The 26,548-nt window shown below is 33.6% G+C and overlaps 3 protein-coding genes across 3 annotated transcripts; 1 reads left to right on the forward strand and 2 right to left on the reverse strand.

The window, feature by feature from the left end:
* Window positions 1-1,796: 1,796 nt before the first annotated feature.
* Window positions 1,797-4,375, reverse strand: LOC147392807 (NAD(P)-binding Rossmann-fold superfamily protein). Its single transcript, XM_086456235.1, has 6 exons — window positions 4,177-4,375; window positions 3,921-4,078; window positions 3,641-3,829; window positions 2,998-3,151; window positions 2,702-2,894; window positions 1,797-2,221 (listed from the first exon to the last, which is right to left on the reverse strand). The coding sequence occupies exons 1-6, from the start codon at window positions 4,322-4,324 to the stop codon at window positions 2,140-2,142; spliced, it is 924 nt and encodes a 307-aa protein (XP_086312361.1). The 5' UTR covers window positions 4,325-4,375; the 3' UTR covers window positions 1,797-2,139.
* Window positions 4,376-17,034: 12,659 nt separating this feature from the next.
* On the forward strand, window positions 17,035-21,927 carry LOC147392808 (E3 ubiquitin-protein ligase DA2L-like). The gene is made up of 9 exons (XM_086456472.1): window positions 17,035-17,393; window positions 17,490-17,541; window positions 17,686-17,731; window positions 18,899-18,980; window positions 19,114-19,255; window positions 19,396-19,489; window positions 20,638-20,704; window positions 20,872-21,490; window positions 21,604-21,927. Exons 1-8 carry the CDS (start codon window positions 17,190-17,192, stop codon window positions 21,454-21,456), a joined length of 1,272 nt encoding a protein of 423 aa, XP_086312598.1. The 5' UTR covers window positions 17,035-17,189; the 3' UTR covers window positions 21,457-21,490; window positions 21,604-21,927.
* Window positions 21,928-22,184: 257 nt separating this feature from the next.
* Window positions 22,185-24,045, reverse strand: TET15 (tetraspanin15). Its single transcript, XM_086456421.1, has 2 exons — window positions 23,485-24,045; window positions 22,185-22,481 (listed from the first exon to the last, which is right to left on the reverse strand). Exons 1-2 carry the CDS (start codon window positions 24,025-24,027, stop codon window positions 22,185-22,187), a joined length of 840 nt encoding a protein of 279 aa, XP_086312547.1. The 5' UTR covers window positions 24,028-24,045.
* Window positions 24,046-26,548: the final 2,503 nt, after the last annotated feature.

Genomic DNA, 26,548 nt, shown 5'->3' on the forward strand with positions numbered 1-26,548 from the left:
ACAATGAGGTTGAATTGATAAAAAAAAAAATAGTATATATGTTGAAGATCTTGGAAATGACAAATTTTGGGGGGAAATATCAATGTTTTTGTGACTAGAGGTTGAAGATGTCATTTTTCATAAATCTATAAGCGAAGACCAAATTCAAGGGTATGTCGTTAGTTTAAAAATATAGGATTATCTTAAAGTATTCACTAAGATATGAGAGGTATGTTTATGGCTGTGTTTGGTAATATTTTTGAAGGTTTAAGTCTGAAGTCTAGAATTGTTTTCTATTTTTTTATTTCTAGTTTAAAACTTTTGAATTCATCCAATATCCCCCATCGTTAGTTCAAAACTTCTAGATTTCGATTCTAAAATCTGGCATCTGAATCGAAACAAATAAGATTAAAGCTTTAGGAGTCTAAATGTTAAATAGAGTCGTGCTAGAGTGATCTCATCGGGGGACATCTTAACGTGTGGTGTGCGCATGTCCGTAGATGCATTTTACTCGTATCTTGGAAAAACGCATCTATGGCCGTGCGCACACCACCACGTCAAGATGCCCCCCATGTGTCCCCCATTAAGGTCACTCCAGCATTAATCTTTTAAATATGGACTACATCCATTCAAACTTTAGAAGTGTTACCAAACACAAACTAAATCACTCTTGTTCATTTTTATAAAGGAAAAATGAACTAAGGTGATGTTTGTTAAACTAAAAAAAATAAGTGCAAAATAGCATTAAACGTAAAAACTTATAAGCACTAAATTTAAGTGCTGAAAAAGTTGTTTGTTTAGATGCAGAATCATATTTGTTACACATTGCTGAAATTGGTAAATTATCTTTTTTACCCTTATAATTATATTATACATTGTTTGCATGTTTCAAATGCCTATTCCTTAAAATACAATAAAATATATTATTTCTTGTAAAATTAAAATATAATTCATTTTTAAATAATAAGTAATACTCAAATTTTCAATTTATAAATAATAATTTTTATTTCTAAAAGCAACAAATTTCAAATTAAAAATAATAATGTCATACAAGTCATCAAAATTTGAAATCAACATTGAAATAACTTAATTTGGGATGAATAATTTTCAATGGAAATGAAGGATGTGTAATTATAAAAGCACCCCACGAATTAATAAGGGCAACCCATACTATAGTTAATTTTTTTTTATCTTATATGGGTTAAAGTTTTTGGAATGAACCAATTTTTGGTGAGGATGATCTATATGGTCTAGAGATCATACTCACCAAAAATCAGTCCATCCCGAAACTTCTAACCACGTCAAAACTAGTTTCCAAAAAAACAAATGAACGATTTACGGTTCTTGAACTTGTTTTTATGGGATTAAAAGTTTTGGGATGGGCTGATTTTTTGTGAGGATGGTCTCCTCATTGTAGAGATCATCCTCACCAAAAACCAACTCATTCCAAAACTTTTAACCTATGTAAGACAAAACAATTTGGCCATGTTGAGGGTTTATTAATTTGTAGGGTGCTTAATACTTATCTATGGGATATAAGAGGTAATATCCTTTTAAGTATAAGGGCATACTTGTCCATGCTCAAAAAAATAAAGGGTATTTTTGTCTATGCCGAAAAAAGCGAAATACTTATCGCTTCAGTACTTTTTTCAACATCAAAATAGTGTTGAATCTTTTTCACTTATTTTCAGTGATAAGCATTGAAAATATGGAGTAAACACATACGTTATTTTGACAAAAAGTGCTAAATTTTTTTTTTCAACAATAAGCACTGAAAAATAGCGTAAACAAATACCGTCTAAGTATTTATCTTCGACCTCTTGCACACGACCCTTGATTGCCTAATTAGCAAAACAAATTTATTGCCTAATTAGCCAAACAAATTTATTACAAAATCTGGTTGGACCATCAATTAATCACCAACCAAAGTTTTGGAACCATTACAATCAGGGTCCAACATCGAGATGATTCCCCAAGAAATCTTCGTCTTATCCGAGATATAAAATCATGTTCATGCATAATGTCGATAAATAAGAATCGCTCACTACCTTGTCATTAACCTTAGCTTTCCAATCCAACCAACAACATTAATTAAACAATGAAAATGACAAGAATAATAATTAATGAAAGAATACAACATGCATGGGATGCTTAATTTTGCTAGGCTGCACCCTCGACTAGCTTGTTTAATTTCTTGTTTCTCAACCTCTCCACATACACCACACTTCCTTGACTTTCACACCTGTAATTAACAATAATCACAATCACAATCAGCCTAAATCAAGGTAATCTCAATTTCGAAGGGTTTTTATGTCATTTTCTTTGATTAACAAGGATTTAATCAACCATTTAATTAGATTCGTTTTCAACCAAGTAGATCTCCTAAGTCTAGGACACTATGAATGGTGGACCATGTCACCATTTTACGTGCTTCTCTTGTACAAAACAAATTTTGATTTTAGCTTTTTGTCCATCGAAAACATTTGGGAGAGTAAAAAATGTTATTTGATACTTTTAGAGTTGGTTTTACATGTTTCTCTTGTACAAAACAGATATCGATTTTAGATTTTAGCGTTTTGTCCATCAAAAACATTTGTTCGATTAATCATGCAAAACCCAAAAGCTGAAGTATCTAAATCTACTTTTGGCTTCTGATTCAAAGATAAGTAATTATATAGAAGCACTTCTGGTGAAAGTAGAGTAGCCCAAAAAGCCTTACTACCTTGATGGTAATGGGATCAAAGGGGTCAAACTTTGTGCAAGTTGTATAGCTTCTTTCTCGGTGTTCACGATCTGATTAAAGCAAAAATATCGCCCACATGTAGATTGATCCTCAAGAGCTCGAATATGAATGTCAACTAGAAAATTCACATCAACAAATGCTAGGATCCCATTTTCATACATCTGTTCCACTCCTGATAAAAATCAGAGTTAATTAACTTAAAATCATGCTCGTGGTTCTTGTTTTAATAATTAATAAAATATAAACTAATCGATGTTCTATGTATTAATCCATACCTTTAAGATAGGACATGGTTGATCGAGAATTTTGTTGAGCCACACATGGCCCAAGAACTAGTCCTGCATTAATGGAAACCATGTTCAATGTTCTGTCCATGGCTAGAGCCCATGCCGCCTTCTCAGACAATGTCTTGGCTAGTGCATACCATAGCTGTGAATAACATAAAACCCTTTAGTTCACGTAATGCAAACAGTTCGTGCTATTTGTTCGTTTTAAGTAATAAGTTCCTTAGAGAAATTAAATGACATAGATTTGATCTCTTCTTGTCTTAAAATAAGTATAGAGAACTTGCTTAATTAGTTGGTCTAGTTTCAGTTTTATTAAAGAAATGAGGCTAAATGGATATATCTAAAAAAATGCTAATTTAATTCCGACGAAAGAAGCTTAACGTTTGTTTTGGATTGCAAGATTCTGATTTTGGTTAGTCAGAATCAGATTATAGAAATTGATTTTCAGAATCAAGAAACTGGTTTGACTCCACTATTTCTAGAATTAATTTTAGATTTAGAATGGGAATATCCTTTTTGCTGACCATGTTTTTATAATCTGATTCTAGAATCCGAGCCAAACACTCCTCATTTGAAGGAAAAAGAAAAATGGGGAACCCCACCACCATAAGAGAAAAGAAGAGAAGCAAACCTTCATTTTTGTGCAAAATTCAGGATCACTCCATGATCTCTCATCAATATCCTTCTCTGAACATATGTTTTCTTTCCAAATTGATGCAACTAAAGATGAACTAAATACAATCTTCTCTATACTCTCTGTTTGTGCACATGCTTCCACTACATTTATTGCTCCTCTAACCTCCATATCTACCATTTTATCCTACAAAACCCACAAATTAATCCAAAAAAAAAAAAAGAACAATGAGAGAAGATATATATAATTGGGTTGATTCTTTAAAAAAATATCTTACATCATATCCATCTGATCTATCCAAAGAGCAGAACAAAGCAGAACAACCCTTTAATGGTTGAAGTATGGTGTGGTAATCCAATATATCAACCTCAAAAAGAACCAATCTATTATCCAATATTCTCATCTCTTTAATCATTTTCACTATCTCTGTCTCTCCTATAACTCAAAAAGAACAAAACTTTAAACTTAAAAGATAATTCTCAAAAGCTAAAAAAAGATTGAAAGAAAAGAATAAAGAGAAGATGATCTCTTACCATGTTTCATTATAGCTGCATGAACTATATAGCCTCTATTTAAGAGTCCTTTGAGAATCCAAAAACCCACGTACGACGATGCATCGAGAACGCAGACTATTGGCTTCTGTTGATTAGTTTTTGATCTTTCAGCCTCTAATTCCTTCATCTTCTTGTTGTTCTTTCTTTTCAGACACCAACACCTTCTTGTGTTATATATATATATATTACTTGTTAGACTCTTTCACAACACCTTCTTGTGTTATATATATATATATATATATATTACTTGCTAGAAACTTTGAAAGAAAGGTGGTTATGGGAGGGGAGTTGTTGAGGTGTGGTTCACGTTCCCATCTACACACCTTTCTTCATGGATGACGTACGCACCCCTCCCACTTTTTTGAACCGGGGCCCGGTCCGCTACCAACGGGGATACCATGTCAAAAAAAAAAAAAAAAAAAGATTCTAGATATGGGCTTTGTTATTTTTAGAAATATTTTATATTTAATGTTTCGGCCGAAATGCCTATGTTTCCACTAATATATATACATATATATCGGCCGATACACAAGAATCTGATCAGCTTTGGTGATGCAGACTTTGAGGTAGGTAAACAACATCTAGACATTTTTTGCTGACTGGCTCTTTAGTGAAGGGTAGTTTTGTAACTAAATAGGGTATTTTGGTAAATTAGGGATGCCATTCAATTCACGCAGGTTCATGTGATAGGTGGATCCTGGGTATTTTGTAGATTCACACTTGAAATTGATTAATATTTGGGATCTGATTTTTATAACGAAATTATCCTCAAAATTTTTGTTTTTAATACCAAGGTGTATTTAATGCATTTTAATGTGTGCCCCGAGGACACACGTTAACAAGACTCATTCTCCAAACACCAATTCATTAATCTTTAATGACAAAATTACCCCTGATTACAAGTATTAAGTATTGGCTAGAAACTACATAAGGATAATTATCAGATGCACTATCGAGAAAAAGTCATGATAAATTGATTAAGAAAGAAAAGCTAAAAAATTCATTTAATTGACGTGGCATGTACACAAAACCATAGATTGTTTCCTTGGGATACACAAAGAAATATCTATGATTCTATGCATTTGAGTGAATTTTAAGTGGGTCTTTTTTTTATTATTATGTTTTTTATATACTATTATCTATATAATAAAATAAAATGGCGTATTCTACTTCTTTTATCTCGTGAAGAAAGGTTGGGATTTAATTTTGTCCAACTTTAATATATTTCCTCTTGTATTACTTTTCAATAGTATCCTCTTGTGTCTTCTCTTCTTCTATACTTTTCAAAAATATCACTTAATTTTATTGTCTTTCATCTTCTCTTGTCTTTTTTAATAATAAACCCCCAAATTTATTTTCTTTCCTCTCTTACCCTTTAACCCAAAGATGGTGTCTATCTACTTGGGCCAACTCGAGGAGGCATCCTCTAGAGTTTTAAAATAACACGAAAGAGATCAACCAGGATTATAAAAAATAAAAAACTACCTAATTATTCCTTTTTAATTATTTATAAATATATTCCTTTTAAAAGTCTTTTATTTAAAAATATTAAAATATTTTTGTATTTTTTGTTTGGTATTTAATAACCTCATCGTGAAGAAGAAGACTTAACATGCAGGGGTGGAACTAGTAAGGAGCTGGTGGGGGCAATTGCCCCCACAAAACTTTGAGACACCCCTATATTTTTAACTAATTACATGTCCCATTTGCCCCCACACCCTCACCTTCCTCCATTCAAGTTCTTCAACCATACAATTAATCATAATTTGTCCCCACTACAAGAAAATCCTGGCTCCGCCCCTGTTAACATGATTTTAGATTTTCAATATATATATGACACAATCATCTGGATGGTGATTGACTTTTTTTTTTTTTTTACACAATATTATTAGATTATCCTTTATATTTTCTCTATAAAAAACTATAATTTTCACTTCGAAGGCTAAGTCAAATTTCAATCTAATAAAAAATAGGCTTAGTTTGGAGAAATTGTCCATTGAGAGTAGTTAGGTGAATTTTCAAAAAAAAAATTTCGTTTTGGCTTCTTGTCCAGAACTTACCATCTATTTGTCAAGCTCCCACCCATTCAAAACCATACTTTCCTTGTAAGGTATAGGTTTGACTGGTTTTCGCAGTTGTTTTCATGGTTCTTGGAATTGGTCAGAAACCATTTTATTTTTATTTATGTCTTGTTTTTTTTTTTGCGTGCATATGTCACGCTGATCCTCTATTTTGATGAAGGCATGGTGGCCTCTCATATGCATTGGTAGATTAATTGGGGTCAATCACTCAGTTGACATGTATAAGTTCAAATTTTCATGATTGATTCATAAAAGTAGATCTAATCTATTTTCTAACTCAAATCTAATGTCTATAAAGGTTTTCTTATTTTTATTTCGAGTGCGGATTCGTATGCACCCAAAGTGGAGGATCGAAACCCTCCTCCCACATTACATAAGCCGTAATCCAAGAAAATTTTAAAAAAGAGATATTTTATACGCTAATTTCTTAGATTATGAGTAGAGGTGACAATTTTTACACGACACGAAATTAGTGGATTTGAGTCGAGTCTTACTGGGTTTTGGTGATAATAGTGTCGACCCATCTAACCCATTTATTAAATGGGTTGACTACGGGTTAGGGGAATCAACCCACTTAAATTGTTTTGATACATTTCATTAACGTGTAATTTTAAATATATCTACAATTATTTAAATTATTCATTTTTTAGGATAAAACTTAATTTATGTTTGTGATACTTAATTTATATTGGTAGATATTAATTTATGATTGCGTGACTTTTTTTTTAGTAATAGCATTTTATTTTTTATATTAAATATTAGAATTTTATTAAACAGATTATATATGGGTCAAGTCAAATATACCTATTTATAAATGGGTTACGTTTGAGTTTAAGTTTTTGGTACGAATATTAGATGAGTCGAGTTTGGGTTTGACAAATTTTCACAATACCCTTACCTCAACACGACATGACACGACTCGACTCATTGCCACCCCTAATTATGAGTCTATGACTTACATGGCATGTATTAGGGTGTGGGAAGAGGGTTTCAATCCTCCACCTTAGAGGCATACAATCGGGACACTTTTTTTTTTTTGCTAGGGGATCTTTTGGTGTTCTCGTATTTAAGCATTCACCTTGATTGATGACTTCTAGTCATTAGACATGATAATTTTTCAAGATTGATTATTAATTATGCATTTAATCATACGTTAACAGGTGATTTAGACATGCTATTATTCTCTTATAAATTAATGAAAAAAATCTGCCCTAATCTTTGTACCCTTCAATCTCATCAATATTAGTCCATCATTTTCAACTGTTTCTTATTCTTTGTAGAGAACCTTCAATCTTTCTAAACAAAATTTCATTATAATCTGTTATTGTAGACGCGTGATTTCGTCATTATGATGACTACATCTACAATGATTTGGAGTCGCCACCATTCAAGTTGGAAGTGGGTGTGAATGGTCACCCGGGGTACATTTTCCAAAAGATGAGATTTTTGACATTTTAGTGACTCACAATGGATAAGGGGTAGTCAAACCTCGAGATGTGGGTAAGCGGCTCGGTTGAAGAAAAGGGAAGGTGTTAGGCACCCTTTCCTCCCCGCCACGTGGCGGTAACCTCAAATAACTCGATCATTTTTTATTTTTAAAAGAAGGTGAAAAAAATGTGCCACGTGGGTGCATATGTTCCCTAAGTAGGGGATTCATTTTCGGCTTGATCATAGGGTCATTTCATTAATGGAAATGACCCATATGAACCTTAGCCTTGGGGCCCAATCATCAAAAGGGGTAAAATAAAATAGAAGAAGGGGTGTTAGAAGAGGGAAAGAGTAGAAGGTTAGAGAAAGAGAGGGGGTGTGCTTCAAACCCACCTTGTATCTTGTTTCTTCTTTTCTTCTTCTTGCTTGAGTCTTCTTGAGAAGTGATTAGAGAGAGTAGGGATTTCTTTTGTTTTAGTGAGACTTGTAGAGGATTTGTGTGAAAGAGTTGATGATGGTTGTTAGTAGAAAGAGTGTTGGGGAGAAGTTTTGTAATGAGAAGTTGGGGCCCTTTTTGGAAAGAGGAGGAGGGTATTTATAGATGTTTAGGAGTTATTTTAGGGATATAATGGGGTGAAGTGAAGAAAATGGGTAGAATGGTTATGAGTTTGAGAGAGAAGTGGGTGTAATTTAGAGGAGATTGGAGGGTATATAGGTAAGGGGGGTTAAATGGGTGAGTTTTGACCCAAATGGTTTGGATCCTACCCAACCCATTTGGGTGGAGTGTTTGGTGAGGTGAATTTAAGATGGTGGTTGTGATTTGATTTAAGAGCATGGAGGATTTAAATGGGTGGTTGATGATATTTTGGGGAGGGTGAGGGAGATGATGCCATGTGTTAAGGTGGGTGGAAATGAAGGGTTGGGATAGGTTGATGGGAGAGGTTGAGTGTTTGACTTGAGAGGATGGTGTAGGTTTAGGTTGTAGATGTAGGTTTTGTAGGGAATGATGAGGGTAGATTAGGGGAGGTATAGGTTAGGGGTTGTGGGTAGATGTGTTTGATTTGAGAGAAAAGGTGATGGGTTGATGTGTGGGTAGATGGGATTTAAAGTAAATTAATGGGGTAGGTAGTTGGGTGAGGGAGGTGAGATGGGGTGATGACATGTGTCATCTTTGATTATCAAGATGGTGATTGGTTGATGTGGGTAGTGGTTGATGGGTTAGGGTTGTGGGTTGGATAATGAATTGGATATGGTTAGTGATTTGTGAGCTTTGTAGTGTTGGGCTTGGGTTTTAGAAACGGTTTTGGGTTTTAGGGATTGGTCGAGGCGGAGCGGTGGTAGTAGAGGAGGGGTAGGCATCCCAAGTCTCACATATTTTATTTTTTAATTTTTTTAGATTTTTGCAATCATTAGTTTGATCAAAAATGCCACGTGTTGGCGAATCGGGCTTTTTAGGCTCGTTAGTGAAATTTATCGAAATTTTGGCGTTTTTTATTTTGGAAGCGGAGCGGTGAATATTGGGAAGACGTAAGGTAGGCCGAATCCTTTTGGTGGCCTCCTAAACCATTGAGAGGTCTTAGGGGCCTCGATTTGGTCAAAATGTCCCTTTTCAACGACTTGGGCCCTTAAGGCCCGCTGGCCCATTTATTTGGAAAATCGATATTTTTGGGCCCTTTCGAGAAGTGGCCCGTTCAAATTGAGGTGTCTACAGTTATCTTGTTATCGAGGCTTGAAGGTTAAACTAGATAAAATCTTCAGGTTGAAAGTTTTTGGCTAAAGGTTGAAGATAAAAGCATTTATATTAGTTTTCATCAATCTATTTGAAAAGACTCATGTCATCGGTTAAAAAACATAGGTGTATCTCAATCATTAATGTTAGAATATTCCCACATCGCCTGGGTACTATTGGGATGTGCAATGTATAAAGTTGGGATAACCCTCTCGTTACAAGCCGATTTTCAAAGATGAGTAAAGCTCATGAGCTTTAACATGATATTAGAGCAAGTGTACCTTAAGGATGGGTCAGATTAGTATCTCTTACTCTGCATGGAGGTGTTGAGGGAGAGTGTTAGCATAGTCCCACATCGTTTGTATATTATTGGGATGTACAATGTATAAAACTGGGGTAACCCTCTCCTTGCAAGTCCGTTTTCGAGGATGAGTTAGGCCCATGGACTATAACACTATAACACACTTTTTAACTCAAATGTCTGAATGAGATAAAGAGGAGCGTTAACACCATCGTGATTTTGATATCTCATCTCGTTCACGAACAATACTAAGATGACTTGGGTAAGTTATCTCGTTGGATGATTTCTAAAGAGAGTTACTATTGCCACACCAACTTTTACTAATGCCGCACCAACTATGTGCAATTTTGTGAGAATTTTACATAAAATTGGTGTGGCATTAGTAAAAGCTGGTGTGGTAATAGCAGCCCTCTTTTTAAAACATGCAAGGCATTTTCAAAAGGAGAGCATCAAACATTTTCTTACATCATCAATTACGTGGAAGCATAAGAGATGCTCAACGACGAACCATTTACTTCATCCACGTGGCAGGATTGCAGCTGAAGGGGTTAGCTTCCTTCTTATGGACATGAAGTAAAATGGAGTTAGAAGAAAGTGTATGAAACCAAATCCAAATTAGAAAGAATTTAATAACTTTAAAGGTTTGGTCATCAATTATCAAACTGTAGAAGGGCTTTCTGATTTGATTATTATTAATTTATTTTGGAGTTTTCATTCAAATAACCAATGAGATAGTGACATGTAGAAAAAAAACAGGCTACTTGGAGGATCGGTTTCCCTTTTTCAAAAGATAAATAGAGAACGAAAGATGGGAAATCGGGTATCAAAACAACCTGTGCTTTCATTTCCAAATTGTCACTATTTCATTGGTTTTGGATACAATTTGGATATAGGTGTACTTGACTTCGAATCCAAAAAAAATTTAAAGCTATTCAAATTGAAAGATGTTATGAAATTCAAACCGAATTCGAATTCGATAAATTTATGGTATTTGAAGATATCCAATCCGTCAGATAAAGCAAATGACCATAATACACATTTCTTGGTCAAATACCCATGTCTTCAAACTTGCAATTAAAAATCCTAGACTTTGTTTTCTTTGAAAAATCAGTAATTTTCAACTTAATTCATCCTTCAAACCTCTATGAAAGATAGAACATTGGGGAAATTATAAATACATGGGATTTGAGATTGAAAATATTGATGGAAGGTGACGGATTTCAAGAAATAAATCAATGGTTATTTGATAGAGATTACAGATGAATAAGAGAGAGAGAGAGAGAGAGAGAGAGAGAGAGAGAGACATAATATGGTTGTCATAACATTCGCCTGAGAGAGCTTTGTGACTTACAGGTAGAATATCAAAGAGAGATAGACTCTTTACATAGAAAGATGAAGAATCGATCTACATTTGTCGGAGAAGATGATCAAAATCTCTAATTCAAAACACATGAACCCTAAACAACGTAGAGGGGAGTTCAAGAGAAATGAATATTAAGAGGTTTTTTTTTTTATCAAATAGAATATTTAATACATATATTAATTTTATTAAGAAATTGGATTGAATATTGAGTGATGCTAAATGGACGCTCTTTTTGGCAAACGCCCCTTTCTCTCTCTGGCCATAGTGAAAAAAAAAAAAAAAACAAACTTTTTTATTTGATCACCTTGTGACATTAAAAAACATGATTTGATGCAATGGAGTTGTAGAAGACAAAATTCAATGAACTTAAAAAAATAAAATAAAATAATTATTTTTCACCCTTGAATTTTATTTTTAAATTTGGGTGTTTGGTGACTATCTATTTTCAACACCTTGGATCAAGCTCGAAAAATAATATATTTTTTTAATTTCTTTCTTTTTTTAATATGAATATTTTCTTGAAATCTAAAAAGACGTTATTGTTGGATTGTCAATGTGATAATCAATGTAGGCCCAACGACCTTTTCAAGATTTGAAATCTAAACAAATAAATATGTGGGCAATGAGCAACAGAGAGAAGCTCTCTCTATTACTGATGTCATTACGCCACATGTCAAACGTTTGTTGGGTTAGAAGCCAATACGTCATAGGGTGTCTAGGGCATTGGCCAAAAATGACATCCATTTAGTATTTTTCTTGAATACTACCAGATCGAATACATTAATATTCGAATTAGTACTTGAAAATATTTTTGAATATTGAAATAACATATGAATTCGAAATTTTTGGATAATATTCAATTTTTTGAATACGAGTCTAAATTCGGATTCAGATTTCGACTATCCATTAACACGCTTCATTTTGGACACTAGAAATTCCTTTCCAGTTTGTTTGTTTGTTTTTTGGGAAAATACTGGAGTGACTTTAAAATTCACATTTATTCACACTTTGCTGATGTGGAGGTGTATATGGAATATATATACATTTCATCGAAATACGAGTAAACAACATCTATTAGTCAATGTAACATGTGAGGTTCTAAAAGAGATTCAATTCAGACGAGGAATTTGACACAAGGTCAATGTAATAAATGGGGTGTAGTTTAGTTTATGATCCAAAGGTGTAGTTGTTGAACCCCCTATTTTTTTTATAATTCTAAGAAAGTCCGTTCACGTCTGGGGATTTTGTGTGCACTGTGACAAGTGCATAAAATCATAAATCTTTTTCTTTGGGATACAAAAGGAAAAGATCTACGTTTATGTGCACTTGCCACGTCAATCACATACGTGCTAGTACACATCATTTTATCATTAGTTTGTTTTTTTTTGTTTGTTTTTTGAGTCGTGATGACGTTACTCCCCCATGTAACATACTTAAAATACTCTCTTGATGAGACGTGTGCTAGAATCATTGATTTTTTTGCCTCGAGATGCTGCACTTCTGCACATCCCCATAAATATTTACAATTGTGTATCCCGGAGCAAAAAGATCTATGGAATGTATTTTGAATATGCCACGTGGAGGAGTCAAAAAATCCTTTTTTTTTTTTTGGGTAGGTAAGCCACTGTTGAGCGAGCTTTGGTTTGATCATTTTGTCCGCCAACCTAGCAATATAATAATACAATAAATAACTTTAATGTAAAATAAGGAAAAAACATATGAGTGTGCGTGTGTGGTGGGGGTTGATATTTTTAGGGAATATTTTTTCATGAAATTCAATTTCCATACAAAAGGACTCTTAAGAACTATAGTCCGAGGTTGACCATGGTCAACAAAACTCACCATATTTTTTTTTAGGAAAATGTTGGAATGACACAGGGTATTTATTGCGATTCTCACAAGTCTGACGTGGGATGTGCACATAACCATAGATGTGTTTCCTCGCAATACAAAAAAAAATCATCTACGATTATGTATGCATCTCCAAATTAGAATTGTGAGAATCACAGTAAATCCTGTGTCACCCCAGCACTACTCATTTTCTTAATAGTAGCATACCTTTTATAGGTCACATTAATATAACAAATTTGGTGGTAACATATTAGAGTTATCGGACAACTACCTCATACTTAATATATAGAAATTGAGGGCACATGAGAGGAAGAACATTTCTTTAAATCTTGATCTCCTATAAGAACATGCCTTAATATAACATTTCTTTATAGGAGATCAAGATTTCAACAAACCAGAATCAAAATTTATCCAACATGGAACACAACTTTGGTTCTATTCTTCCAATGCACATAACAAGTATATGCAGAGCCCTACGTTGGTATTAGATCCATTAGTGTTTAATATTTCATGATTTGTCAATTGATCACTACGTTGTCACATTATTGTCTCAAATCAATTTTTCGAATGTAAGATTAGATTTAGCAAAAAACGAAGATTAGATTAGGCTGCCCAATTTTTATTTATTTTTATTTTTATTTTTATTTTTTTTATAGTTTCCTAGGTTTGGTACTCGGTTCAACAAGCAATCGACAATGGACTGATAAAGTCAACCACAAGTCAGTTAAGAAAATCAAGGTGAGATACAATTGTGAGTTGACTTGACTGTCATCAACTAGTTGAATCACCAAGAAACCCTAAATTAAAAAATAATTGGGGCAATCTTCCCCGTATTGGACATAGTGGATTGAAGGGATAAGATTGGTTTAGTCGAATTTATAATCTTCGTGTTAGATGTCGATAAACAACTATTGTATTCGTGCATCTATATAGTCAGCATCTTGAGTCCTTGGAACAATTGATGCAGAAATGTGATGGAGCCAATGCACTCATAATTAAGATAAGCCTGACAAAAAGTATGCGGGTAGGCATAACCAATGAGCATTGAGAGTAGTGGCCAAGGTATCCCTAAAAAAACGGAGAGGTCTTGAGTTTAAGACCCCTCATTGGTCATTTGCGAGGATTTTTCTTTACTTACTTGATATGTATAGTTTTATGGGGATATTGCATGTATCTAGGGGATTTAGATAAGATATGGTGCTCTAAGAAGCTAGTTTCCTCGCTCTTGGCAGTCATGCCTACGGGTCTAGACATACAAAAAAAAAAAAAAAAGTGTGTGCGGAGCATAAAAAATCATGACAAGTAGAGAGAGGGATCACTTAGTGTGGTTAGGAGGTATAATTGTGACATTAGTAGAAAACATGCACGATCATAGAAGCACAATGCAAAGGAGTGCAAAAATCGACAGTGTTGTCACATTGCTAAACACTATGATATTCACTCCAAATGGCCAATCTCTATAGTTGTCAATGAGCTCATCTGACGCACTCCATAGAGTGCACCAAGGCAACAGACCCAAGACATAACGTTAAATCACATGATGCCATCCTAAATGATACGTCAATTGGTTGAACAATATATTCAAAATTTCTAAAAATTTATAAATAAAACCTTTAGATTGAGAAAAAAATATAAACTTTTAACGTTCAAGAACTAAAACTTTGCTTATCTTATTATTGATTTGATCGTCAAAGCATTCATAGGAAGAGATGAATGAAGAACCAATAATGTTGTTGGAAGCTCTTGATCAACATCGAAACCCAGTACTAGGGATTAGGCATTGATGGTGATGAAACTAGTAAACTGTGTTGGGCCAGATAGTGGTCATGGGACCATCAAATACTTGTGATGATCAAAGGAGTTAACAAGCTTGGAGTATGGGCTTGTCCATGGTAAATGCACGGCCCATAAACTCCTCGGATTCACCGTAAATCCACTATGTAAGGAGGGTAATTTCGTCTTTAAAAATGAAATCATCGAATCGTGTTTGACGCTGGATGTACGGCCAGACAGAACCTTTTCTTTTCCCGACAATAAGAAAACAAAAAGTGCATGTATGAGCACGTCAGCAAGGGGCAATTCCGCTATTCTAATGACAAAGTAAGGATATTTTAGTCAATTAGTAGGTCAAATTATAAAAAGATAAATCAAAGACTTTTTCATTTTAACTCATTTGATTATAAAAATATTTGAAAAATCTCCCTATACTTAAAGAGAATTTTAGTCGCCTCCCAGAACTTTCCCTTAAAATCTGGATAGCGTTCGCTTAGCTAACTCTACACCGTACATATGAGGAGTAAGGACCATGGTTTTAAAAGTCGGTTTCATTTCTCGTCTTGTCTCGTTCAAGTCTGATACCGAGTCGTCTAAGATGAGTTTTCTGATACATTTGAGACATCTCGTGAGACAAATCAAAAAATTAAACATGAATCCTAAATCTTGGTTAAAAAATGACTTTGTGAGTTGGTTTCATCCAACTCCGATACTAAGTTAACTCAAGTGATATGTCTCGGTCTCAGACAAGTTTTAAAACCATGGTAAGGATCACATCACATATTATAAAGGTTATAGTGACCCATGAACGTTAGCTTTACCACCCTCAATGAATCTACACACCTCAAAATCAAAGATTAACGTTCCAATCATTCTATTTGGTTAACTTTTATAATTCACTATAAAATCCCCAAATATAATAACTATTGAGGGATCTCAAGTCTAACCAATACACCGAATCCTCTTCTAATCTTACTTATCAAATTCTCCGTCTCTTTTTTATATATATTTTGACTCTCAAATCAGAAGACTATGGACTTTGATTATTCGATATTACATACTTTACTCCTTGTTTAATTTTTGTCAATTTATAGGTTTTCAACTTCTTTGACCATATCACTTTGACATCTAATTCTATTATTCCACTCGAACGTATCACTTCCGAATGATGTCATATCTTGGTCTTATTGTCTTCACCCATAACACGTGTGTTAGTTGTAGGAACTAACAATTATGAATGTTAGTTTTTTTTTAACACATGTGCAATCGTATGCCAAGTACTAGGTTTGACAAGCTATGTGCATATCATTGCAGTTCTTCCATAATTACTTATCTTTTTCACAACGTTAGATCATTGCCTCTTATCTAGTATTGTCAATGGATGCTTATCGACTCGGATACAACAATATCCAAATTTAAATCCATAATTTTTATCTGATATCTAAATTCGAATTCAAATCCGATGGATATTCTAAAACTCTATTCGAATTCAAATTCGAATCCAATTATCCTATCAAAATATCGGATTATATCCGATTAGAATTCGAATAATTTGTATATTAAAAAAAATATAATTTTTCCTTATCCAATTGATTTTTTATTATTTAAAAAAAAACCTATTATATATTATACTATGTATATAATAAATAAATAAAATAAAATAATATATATTATTTTGAATAGGATAGTATCGGATTCGAAATGTTTATATTTGAATTTGTATCCGATAAGAATTTTAATATATAAAATTATCCGAATTCAAATCCGATATCCGAAAATTCAGATAATATTTAATTATTGGAATTCCAATTTGAATCAAATTCGAATTTTCGACTATCCATTGACACCCCTATCTCTTATCCATAAAAATACATATAGTCCATGCTACTGTGATCTTGGTACTTGGTTTATGTCAACTGAAGTTACAGATGTTGACTCTAACGAATTGTCATGTTTTCGATTATATTGATTATTTCATGGGATCACACACCAATGAGATCCATACCTATAAATCACCAATCAGACTTTTTTCTAAATCTACTGAGTTTAAATATTAATGGAACGATGAACTTAGAATAATTCGACAATTAGTGAATAAAAGAGAAAAAAAAATTAATGTAGCTACTGAATGAACGAAAAGTGTAGGGCATTATTATGTCATTGATTTTAATTAAGTCAAAGTTGAAGGGGTAAATTAAATTAAAGTAATCATTGGAGGTCTATCAAATATACCTTATTATACAAGGATGTAAATAAAAAAAGCCCCAAAAACAAAAGGCAGCTGAAGCTGACTACTTTGCGTGTTGTCCTTCTCATTACACTCTCTCTCTCTCTCTGTTTCTTCTTTTGCTTTGCGCCTCTGCAAAACCTGTAGAAGCGAAGAATCAATCAATATCGAAGGAAGAAAGAACAAACCCTAAATGAGAAGAAACAGAAATCGATGAAGATTACTCTCTTTGATGATCAATGGGGAATCGAATTTGCAGAGCACGGAGAAACTCAGTCGAGGAACGATACACGAAACCCCAAAGACTCGTTGTTCAACCATCGAACGTCGATTACAAGAAGCTTCGAAAGCTAATTCTTTCTGAAAAACTCGCTCCTTGCTTCGATGGTGTCGATGATTCCAACTCAAACTCTGATCTTGAAGAATGCCCAATTTGTTTCTTCGTAATTATCACCAATCCTTTGTAAAAATTGAATCTTTTATTTTTTATTTTTTCTGTCTATAGGTTTTTATTTTGAATTTAATTCGTTGTGATGCAGTTCTATCCGAGTTTAAATCGGTCAAGATGTTGCGGGAAGGGAATCTGCACTGGTTAGTTTGTTTTCAAACTTTCTTCTTTTTGTTAATAAAGGACTGTTTCGTTATAGCCCCAATTTTTCTTTGTTTTGGATTGGCTATCCAAACAGTCCCCTAAGTTCTAATTGAATTGTTCTCTTTGGTTTGGTTTTGTTGCAGAGTGCTTTTTGCAGATGAAGCCTGCAAATGCTGCTCGTCCTGCTCAGTATCCTTTCGTCTTCTTTTACAAACTTTTTTAAGTTTTCATTTTAAGGTTTTTAACTGCGGCGCTCTTGAATTCTGACAAAAGGGTTTCCCCTCTTAATTAAGAAGACAAATTTGTCCTTAGTGAATGCAATATTGATCATTATTCTTGTCAATGTAGTAAGGGTAAATTTGTCTTTTATCGAGGAAGAGGCACCTAAACCACATTTTTCATAATTATGGATGTAAATTCCAGTATGGGTTCTTACTCTCTTTTATATAAGAAAATATGGGCATTGTTATGGTCTTGTGGACCTTTGTTTCTGAGTGATTCAGTTATAATTGCGTGTAAAAATGGTTAATGGGGTGTGCCCTAATAAGAAATTGGTGGAATAGATCAATTGTTTAAAGAAATTGTGCCTTAAATACAATCTTCCAATTTACATACAAATGGAAGAAGGAAATTCTGCCTAAACAAAAGGTTGTTTAAAGATGAACATTTTTCGCCAACAGAAATTTGGGAATGGTTTAATACTTGGTTACTTGAACTAACATTGTTAGTTCAAATTTAGGTCAGCAGCACTTTTATGCTGACTCAATTGGAAAATGTTAGGTCATCTAACACAATTGGAAAGCTTGGGAGTCTTAAATATTTTTGCTGGCCTTCATGTCGGAGCACTTACCTTTAGTTGATCAGGGCACGCTTGTGATCTTTACAACCTTAATTAAACATGCCCATGTAGAGAGTCACTATTTATGAGGAGACATATATAAAGTAAACCATAAACCCACTTTGATATTCAAAAAATTCAATAGTGCATACATCATCTTCATCATCATAGCTTTATCCCAAAGATTTGGGTTGGCTGAAGGGATCCAATTCCTTCATTCAATTTTGTCCGGAGCCACATTTTTGTTATTGGAAGTAGATTCATTTTGCTTTACTACCTCAATCCCCATAATTGAAAGTGCATACACATATGCAATTTTAGTTTGAACAACAATGCATGAGAGAATCTGCTGTAAATACTGACATATGTTTTATCAATAGGAGAGAAAATGGAGTACTTAATGTTCAATATGGATTCATTATGGAATTATTGTTTATTTCTATTGGAGATAGATGGTTATTGTTTGGTTATGATAAACTCATTGAACCTTTGTCAATTTGATTCCTTAGCTGTTAAAGGTGTCCATTTTGCAAAACTTCCAGCTATGCTGTTGAGTACCGAGGTGCTAAGACACAGGAAGAAAAGGGCCTAGAGCAAGCTGTATGGATTCTTATCTCTGATGGGTGTATAGATATAGCTTCTTATCTACATGTGTGGATAATATCTACATAGGCTTTACTTGTGTAATGGGTTGCCGTTGAAAGCTTATTATGTTTGCTTTTTGATGGTTCAGGAAGAACAAAAGGTCATTGAGGCCAAAACAAGAATGCTATTCCAAGAATCACAAAACATGGACCAGAACACATCTGCCAATCAAACTTTGTCTCCTGTGGAAATCCCATGTCCAATGTCAGGCTCTGGGGAGCTGTCTAATGGTGAGTCTCCAACCTCGAATTATGGTGGGTTGTTATGTATTTAAATTGTATCTCAAATGCTTGCTTATTGTTGTATCTCATCTCCTTGTTATCTCTTTATATCTGATTTTACTTAAGTTTCTTTTTGATTGAATGAACAGGTGGGTTGCAGGAAGTAAGAGACTCGGACCTTACTTTGGTTGGCAGTGGTCTCGATTTTGCTGGATCTCCTGCTTTAAATGCTTGGAATGAAAGGTTTGTGGTATTCTGACCTAGCCCACTAGAGTTAATTATTAACTACCTGAAAGCCGATTCCTAATCCTTTGGATAAGTCTTTGATGATAATTAACTGCATGAATTGGATGCAAAATAGTGCTATTGCATGATGACTTCAATTTGGCAGTAAGGAATCCACTTTTTTCATCAGCTGTAACAGATTTTAACACGCTGAAGAAATTTTTTGTTGAATAGGGGTAATTTCTTCCTCATTACAAGGATGAATGAGTGTAGCTTAAAATGTTGACCTCAATATTATTCCCCTGAGTTGACGTGATTGCCTTTGATTTATTGGTGTAGCACTGGTCCATGCCATGAGATTTTCTTAGTAGATATGACCATATTGAGCACTTCAGAAAAAAACAAATCAACGTATTTCGTAGGTTATAGTTTTCTTTTTCTTCCGTTAATTATTTATTTTGGATAAAATCAAATTTATTGACGAGAAAAGATTAATTTACAGGGAAGAGAATCCTCGAAGGCGTATTTCTAAATTTAACCTGGCCATTTAAATGGAGAACGCCTAACTTCATAAGAAGTCAGGTTTCCTAGACCAACAGGATAGTCTTTTAACAGATGTTCTGATTGTTCATCAGTTCTAGATTTCCAAATGTTTGGCCAGCCCTTGGATTGATAAAAAATACAGTTCATTACATTGTGATGAATCCTAATTTCAAACTGAGATTTTTCTTGAAAACATCTATTATTACTATTCCAAAATGAATGGTTACTGAAATATATGGTGTTCAAGTTCATCAACTCAGGTTGTCAATATGCCAGGTTAACTCTTGGGTTGGCCACAAACCAACCTCCATGCTGTTTAGAAAATTCTAAACGTTATCTTAACCTAGGCTGGTCCAAAGTCTGCACAATTATAGATCACTCGACTGTTTCTCACACATTAGAAACATTTTCATTTAAGAAACTGATCGTATCAATCACGATCTCCCAAGTTTTACAAAACTGGAGTAGCAGATTCTAGCTTGGATCCTGGTGAAACTTAGTCGACACAGCTGATTTTTTAACAGAGAATTTAAAATAAGATTCTGGATATATAATTACGTTTCCTTGGTTTTATTTTAGACCTAGTGTTGGTTGGTAACTAATGATAGAGATTAACACTGTAGGCATGCGGAATTCGGGCTAGATCTTGAAGAAATCATGTTGATGGAAGCAATTTGGCAATCTATTCAGGTTGATCTGGTTCTAATTTTTGTTTCTGCTTTGTTTATTTCTCCATTTGGATTCCTTACAGAATTAGTGAAGATAAAACATCATATGTTATTCGGTGGATCATAATTCTGATATTTGGGATTTCAACTACATGAATACGTACTTATATTCAGACTACTAGCTTGCAGAAAAGTACGGCACATCAATCTTCAGAGTCAAATGGTACTGTTGGATCCGAAAGTGCGACTTATATGTCAAATCAACATGTGTCATCTTTGGCATTGATCAACCAACAAGAGTTTCCATCCTTGAATTCGGTAACGGGTGGAGTTGCAATTGCAATTGCAAGAATGGCTGAACGCAACATTCTTCAAGGAGGAACATTTCATTCCAATCGTGACAATGGTCAACCTGGTCAAACCCAAGATGAAAATTCTATCGAACATCAGAGTCGTATGCTTGAGGGACCCGTTGAATATGCTGAAAATACCGAATTCGATGAGGCGAGGTCAGAAAATGATTGTTTGACAAGTTCTTCCACAAGTGAGGATGATAGTTGGGACTCACTTTCTGCCGGTATTCTCGAGGGAAATCAAAGTTCGGAAGATGGGTTCGTCTCAGATGAAGATCTGATAATGGAAGAAGCTATTGACATTGCATCGTCAAGTTCAAGTAGTGTTCACACAATCTCAGATCTTTCTTGCGGAAACTCAAGTTATTCTGACATTTATGGAGGCCTATGTTTCTCTCAAGTTGCCGACCTTAGTTCATGATTTTATGCCACCTATGGAATGATGACCGTTTAAGGTAAAATGAAGGCCAATATTCTATCTTTGCTCACCGGTCTATAGAATCTTAAACATCTTTAAATAGTGATTGATATTTTATTTTCTTAAGAAACTATGTCTTGTGGTGGGCAGGAATCTAGAGCTGCAGTTCAACCCACGTTGTTTCCAAAGCTAGTGATAGAGGAGAAAGAAAGGATGATCTATGCAATCAAGTTTCGGGATCCTTCGTAACTTTTCTTGAACTTTGATGGGTATGTTGCATCAGCTTACTATCAATCGTCAAAGCATCAGAAAGGAAAAACTGAGATATTTCCTGAAAATCTACCATAATGTGTGCATGTGATATTTCTATGTATTGTTTGTGTGTGAGTTTAGACCGGTAAATTTATTGTCAGAAAATTGGAAGATAACAAAAATATGTTATAGCAGTTCAATCAATCTGTTCTTTTATTGAAATTTGAGAATTGCTTCTTCTTGTCTTTGTCAAGATGGCTTGCAAACTAAAGATTGAGATTTTAACCATTTAGACAAAATTACGTCAGTTGAAGGAGAAGAAATTCAATGTTATTTCCCCATAATCACTTTCCATTTACAAAATAATCTGAGCATAAACATAAAAAATAATACCCGAAGAGACTTAAAAACTTCATTACATGAGAGAATCTAGAGCTTTGTTTTCTAAGTGATGGATTTGAGCACCAGACGCCCTTTCTTTAGGTTTTGTTCCTTGACATAACTGTTGTCAAAAACACTGCAAAATGTGCAATGATGAGCAAAATAGCCATTACAATGAGGAAGATCCCTAGGTTCTGCCATTGTCGTCGTATGGTTGATAGAAATCCCTCTTTGCATGTCTCACAATTATAACAAAGTTGGTTCTGTTTGTTGTTCCAATTCCCACAATCACCGAATTTAGAAAATCTGTCTGCAGTTACATCTTCGTTCTTCTTCCAGTGGGTTGCGTTCACGTAAACCATTTCACAATAAGTCGGTGGCTTGCAACACCCGGACTTTTACATATAAAAAAATTTAGATGTTAGTAAAAACTTCAATGAATAAGAAAGTGTTATTTTTGTGAGCATGAAATCCCTGATCAAACCATAATAGCAATTAAAACGAAAGAAAACACACCCAAGAAGATAATGTGGATCGACAGTGTCAATTACTACCGATGAGATGAGAGCAATTCACCGACTCCAAGAAAGAAATTGTATTCCTGGATTTCTCCTTTTACTCTCTAGATCCTGGATTCAGATATCCTAGTTTCTCTGCTCAATTTCACTCTCTCAGTAACCTAAATGAGTATATATATATATATATAATATAACCAAAGGGACCAACTAGTTGCAGATCACCTAATACCAGTTGCTTATATATATAACCAAAGGGACCTGCTTATATATATAACCAAAGGGACCAACTAGTTGCAGATCACCTAATACCAGTTGCACTGCATCAACTTAAAAATCTCCATAAGTAGGATTGCACTCAATCATCATCACTCAAAAAAAAAGAAAAAAAGAAAAAAAGAAAAAAATTTATTTGAAGATTTCACTTTATCTTCTTTTTAACCTTTTTATCTTCACCATCTTGTAACAATTGCATGTCATACGTATGGCTGTGATGCCAAGAAAAAGTATTTGTGACTACTATTACAACCAAAGAGAATAGGAGCTTAGAAGAATGAAGTGGGTTGAAGGAAAATTAAGATTAAATCGTTTCCCTTGAGACGTAAATCGTTTGGTTAAGATTAAGATTAAAAAAAATACAACTTACAACTTGTGATTTGTAAGTAGTTGGTCCCTGAAATATCAAATTGTCCATGATTTTGACTCGAAATTATTGGTTCAAATGTGAAGTAGTTTCCTGATCAATCACTAAACAGATTTATCAAGACATATATGACAACAACTTCTAAAATAAATCATTTAGCTATTTTTCGCTGATTGGTGATTCGAGCATAACTGTAAATAAGCAGCAACAATTTGCATGTCAAAGAAAAATCATAGTTACCTCTATGAGTGAGACTTTTTTCAAGCTGAAATCGTATGACGTGAGCATCAATGTTCTATATGCCAAGTCCTCGCAAATTCTCACGTTGTAGATGCAAGACTTGATGTTATCCCAATTATGATCATTATAAACCCGTAACCTGAACCACATTGGTGAAGCCGGCACAGCCCGACTCTCAATTTTGTAAGCACCCACAAAGGCGAGTCCCGTGGTGAGCATCATAATCAGTGGTACCATCACTACAACAAGTCCGGGTATTAGAACCCGTGATCCAAAAAACACGACTACATTGCTTACGACGAACACAACTATCATGCTGATTGCGATACCAATTCGCAATTTAGGCATCCTTAGAAGGTATTCACAATCATAATCTCTCATGAACAAAAGCCATATAGCTACTGCAAGGAGTGGAAGAGAGATGATGAAGGAAATTATATTTATGGGAGTGAGAACATTCTTCATCACTTTTGTTGGCTTTGGCTTAGTTTTCTTCACTGAAACTTCTTGAGCTTCTTCTTTGCTATTAGTGTTAGCTTCCATGACAGACAGTAGTACTTGAATTTCTTGTGTGTTGGTCCACAATGTGCAAGTAAAATAAAATGTAAGAGTTATTTAATCCTTAATATTAGATTCGTTCTAAACTGACTTCCTTTGACACTGTCCTTGATGTGGCATCAGAACCATATATTCTTTTAACTAAAACGATCAATGGTTCTCTACTCATTGCCACGTCAGCACAGTGTTAATTTCTATATAGAAAGAAGTCAGTTCAGCATTTTCCTTATTCTTAAGATGAGAGAATACCGGGTAGAAGTGGTTGGATACTAAAATATAGTTCTTTTAAATGCCGAGTTGAGATCCTATAATCACGTTGGTTAGTTTAAAGTTATTAATTTTAAAAAATCCTTCAATTTTTTTAATTAGAAATAATCCTTTATCATATTTGCGTTTGCAAATCTAAATCTTTGGTTAGTTTAAAGTTATTAATTTTAAAAAATCCTTCAATTTTTTTAATTAGAAATAATCCTTTATTATATTTGCGTTTGCAAATCTAAATCTTTCCGTTGGATTACACGTTCATTTTCAAGGAGGTGTTTCCAAATTTGCAGAAATGTAGGGTAAGTAATAAATTCAAAATGCCACGTGTCTTGCAATGAAGAGGGTTTCTTTAGAATTTGAAGTGAGCTGTCCGCTTCAAAGTGTGGGGTTCTTAGGAACAGTTTCTATTTTGGGGTGGGGATCGACTAGTTGCACACAAATCCTTACCAATTGCACTCCATCACTAAAAAATTCCCCTTTGCACTCCATTTAAATGATTACACTCTAAAAATAATTTTTAAAAAAATGTTGCACTCCATTTTTTTTCTCAGGCCCACAGAAATTATTGTCAGTTCAGTAATTTTTGCAATAAATATTTTATAATGTTTACAAAATTATACTATCTTGAAATACGTAAGTTCATATTAATTTTAAACAGAGATTAAAAAATTAATACTTTAATTAAGTTGGAGCCAACGAGATCATAATCAAAATCAATCACAAAACACGAACAAAGTAGAGCATGAGAATATAATACAAAACTAAAAATTAAAACAAAGGTCAAACCCAAAAAATTAGGTATTGGAGTGCAAGCAGTAGGTTAAAATAATATCCATAGGTGCTTTATAAGTAAAAATATTAATAACTTTATATATTATTTGTACTTTATACGTGAAATACTTCAGTCTTTTGGATTGAATAAGTCAAGCTCTTAGTCATTCAACCAAGAGCTTAATACCGAGAAGAACCGATTTTCACAAATAGATGAAATCGATGGGAAAAAAATCAAATTTTCTTAGTCCCATCTAATCATAATCTATAATTTTGAAATTGCTCTTAAGTTGGAAGGAAAAAAAGTTGGGAATATGGAGAAAGCTAAATCTTATTAAATGGTGTTAAATTTCATACAAGACCAATATGACTCAAAATCTGGGATTAGTCAATATCAGAAGCATTAATCTTATAGTGTTAAAAGGAGAAACATGATGTATTCAATTTAATACAAATATTTGAGATAAAGCTTTGTGGTAAGGGCTCAAAAAACTCGAAATCAAATTGATTTTCCAGGAAGTTGAGTCATCTGCATAACTCGTGAATCCATTCAACCGAGTCTAAAAATATATCAAATTTACCATATTTTCAATAATTGTTTTTTTTTTCTTCTAAACAACTTTAAATATAACCACACAACTTGATCGAGTTTTTATCCAATTTAGTTTGTTTCAAGTTTACTTGGCCAAGTATTTAAGTTGACTCAACAAATTGTTTTAAGTGAAATAGTCAAACTTGAAATTAAATCGTATCGAGTGAGTTGAGTCACAAGTTTTAAAGTCTCAGTTCGGACTATAGAACTGGCTGAAACACATGTTTTCATGAAATAAAACTTGAAATCAAATTTAAAATTGTAATGTTTTTAAATTTGATTTTGAAAAGTGAAACTACTTTAGAAAAAAATAATAATAATAGGACAATAGTAATTATATTTCAATTGCTATTATTTATCTCAATTTCATGCACAAATAATGAGATGTATCATTAAGCATTATATTTTTATGAGTTTAAGTTTTAGTTGATTTATAACACATTTTGCATGATAAATTTCATTAATAGAGGTTATATAATTCTCATATTCAGATCATATAAATTCTACTCTTTGTTACATGGCCGAGATGAGTTTGCAAATAAAAATTTATGTTAATTGAGATATTGGAATAAACTAAAACATATCTTGGGTTCCTTGACTTTGTTCGTGACTGTTAACTTCCATATACGAACTACTTGGTGTTATAATGAGAGAAAACCAATTACAAGTATTTTAACACCAAAATATATATATATCTCCTCACTTTTACATTCAAATTTAATACAATCATGCACCATATAATCATGTGGTTAGTTTCAAACTACGAAAATATCATTCTACTACATAATCTTCAAAAACCGTTTATTAATGTTTTAAAATACAACTACCCTTATCATTTTCACTTTTATAATCTAACAAAATTTAAATTTAGATGAATAA

The sequence above is a fragment of the Akebia trifoliata genome, chromosome 10 (assembly GCF_017979445.1).
Source record: "Akebia trifoliata isolate Shusen 1 chromosome 10, ASM1797944v1, whole genome shotgun sequence".
In the NCBI taxonomy this organism is placed as follows: domain Eukaryota; kingdom Viridiplantae; phylum Streptophyta; class Magnoliopsida; order Ranunculales; family Lardizabalaceae; genus Akebia; species Akebia trifoliata.